Genomic DNA, 2,228 nt, shown 5'->3' on the forward strand with positions numbered 1-2,228 from the left:
ATTATGAGAAAGCAATTCTTAACTATGGAGAAAAAAATGTTTCCGTTTTTTTTTCAACTGGAGGAAACCTTCCATAAGTTCCTTCAGATACAACACATGATATTTATTGAAGCCACGCATCCTTCTCAGAGGGCCTTGGACTCTCTGAGCTGGCTTGAGCTGCAGTCTGCAGCAAGTCAACACATTGAATAAACATTCATGATGTTGACTGAATAAAAGAGGAGCTGAACGCTCTACATTGAGTTGAATGAAACCTCCATGAAGTCCTCCTTGGTGCTTGTTGTCTGGATTCAATCAGACATTTAGTCACGTGGCTCCTTTGATGTCTTCAGAAACAAGGTGAGCTCAGAGTGCATTCAAAGATGGATGGATGCTTTATTGATTCCCCGGGTAATAAAAGGTTCACTGTGGACCTCCACATGGCTCAGGGAAAGGAGTATCTTTGGTCTTGACTCGAGGACATGAAGCTGGTGGTAAACTCCTGATCCAGGTCCAGTCTTTGCTGTGGCTCCGCCCCGTCTTTTCCCTCCGCCATCTCTCCTCGGTGTGTCGGTGTGCGGAGCGGAGCCTGTCCTCAGTGCAGGCGGAGCGGAGAAGCGGAGCGAGTCTGTCGGGCCTGCTGTCTCTGTCAGGGAGCTTAAATCCGCGTTATATGAACGCGAAGGAGGGAGGACAGCTTCGGGTCTTAAGCTCTGAATCCAGCGACACTTGAGTCCCTCCAGAAGCCGCTCCTCGGTGCAGGAGGCTCGGCTGGCTGCGCTGCGCTGCGGGGGATGTGCGCACACAATGGGAGCCGACGCTCTGGCACGGTCCGGGACGCGGCGCTGGAATAATATTTACCCCCCCTGTTTGTAATGGAGGAGCGGGTCCAGGAGCCGGATCAGGAGCTTTCAGTGGAGTTCTGTTCGAGAGGAGCGGAGGACGCGCCTGCTAGCTGCGTTTGGTGCCGGTTTGAATTCCTCCGGGATAAACACGGAATGTATTTCCTGCTGTTTGCACATCTGGATGAAGAGAGAGTCGGTTATTGCCCCCAAAGTCAAAGTTAATGTTAGAGTTAAATCCTTCTGAGATTTAAAAGAAGGATTTCTGCACATGAAATCTCTGGACTCACTGGTCTAATAAAGTTTGGTGCAGACTAAGGGAGCAGAGCAGGAGGAATCGTGTGTTTCTGGGATGTACCTTCTGGACAGCAGCTGCTCTGACAGGATGGAGCGAGGGACGCCTCAGAGAAAGACGGTCTACAGGATCTCCCTCACTCTGGTGAAGAGGGAGAGTTTGGATGGAGAGGACGGAGGCTCGGACCCTCGGCAGGCAGAGAACCCCAAGCTGAGCGCCTTCAGGAAGGAGGGCTCAGTGGAGATCCAGCGCGGCGGGCTGCTGGAGCAGCTGGAGGAGGTGGAGGACGAGACGGAGGAGTTCTCCTCGTCACACGGCCTCATGAGGAACTTCAGGACGTTCAGCACGGGGCAGCTGGAGCTGGGCCGCCTCAAACTGTGCAGGAAGCAGCTGAAGGCGAAGGCGACCAGCCCGGTCACAGAGACTCAGGAGAACACGTGGGCGCGGAGTCCAGGGGAGCCTCGGAGGGAGGGCGGGGGGCAGCACACGGAGGATCCTCTCAGACATGGAGAGGACGTGCACGGCAGCCTGGAGAAGAAGAAGAGACTGCTGAAGGCCAAGAGCATGGAGGAGAGGAGCTGTGACCCCCCGCTGAACGGAGACTCGGGCGTGTCCCACTCCAAAAGTAACGGGAAAGCGTCCAAAGTGACCTCCCCGGAGACCCCCCCTGTGAAGCGCCCCCCTGGTCTGCTGCGGCGAAGCTTCAGCTTCAGACACTGGAGTGGTGGCGAGTTGCTGCGTCTGCGAGCGCTGTCCAAAGACAAACATCACAGCAGTTCCGGCTGCATCGGACAGGACGATGGAGGAGGGAAGGATGGGGAGGCTGCTGCTGCCGTCCCACCCGCCCGCCTCGCCGACCCCACCCGAGTCAAGAGCAGGACTCTGGAGATGGGCGCCATCCTCAATAAGACGGACTCCATGTCTGAGCTGAGTCGAGCTGAGAGAGCACGCGGCAACAAGAACCGGACCCTCGACAACAGTGACCTGCTGCGGCTGGCGGCCGAGAAGGACGGAACGAGCGGGGGCTTCCTGCTGAGGGGAGGGGGCGGGCGCTCCAGCGAGCGGCGTCTGGTCCGATTCTTCAGCGGGATCTTCTCCAGGAGGGAGGGGGG

General features: G+C 56.8%; 1 protein-coding gene across 1 annotated transcript in view; it reads left to right on the top strand.

Annotated features, from left to right (window-relative positions):
• The first annotated feature begins 433 nt into the window (after positions 1 to 433).
• Positions 434 to 2,228, top strand: part of LOC306818834 (uncharacterized protein) — a 2,888-nt gene continuing 1,093 nt past the window's right edge. Inside the window, exon 1 of the mRNA XM_079336551.1 lies at positions 434 to 2,228. This exon is cut by the window's right edge and continues 1,093 nt beyond it. Within this exon, the coding sequence (XP_079192677.1) occupies positions 1,174 to 2,228 (1,055 nt within the window). The 5' untranslated portion in view covers positions 434 to 1,173.

The sequence above is a fragment of the Symphodus melops genome, assembly GCF_947650265.1.
Source record: "Symphodus melops genome assembly, chromosome: 23".
NCBI classification, from domain to species: domain Eukaryota; kingdom Metazoa; phylum Chordata; class Actinopteri; order Labriformes; family Labridae; genus Symphodus; species Symphodus melops.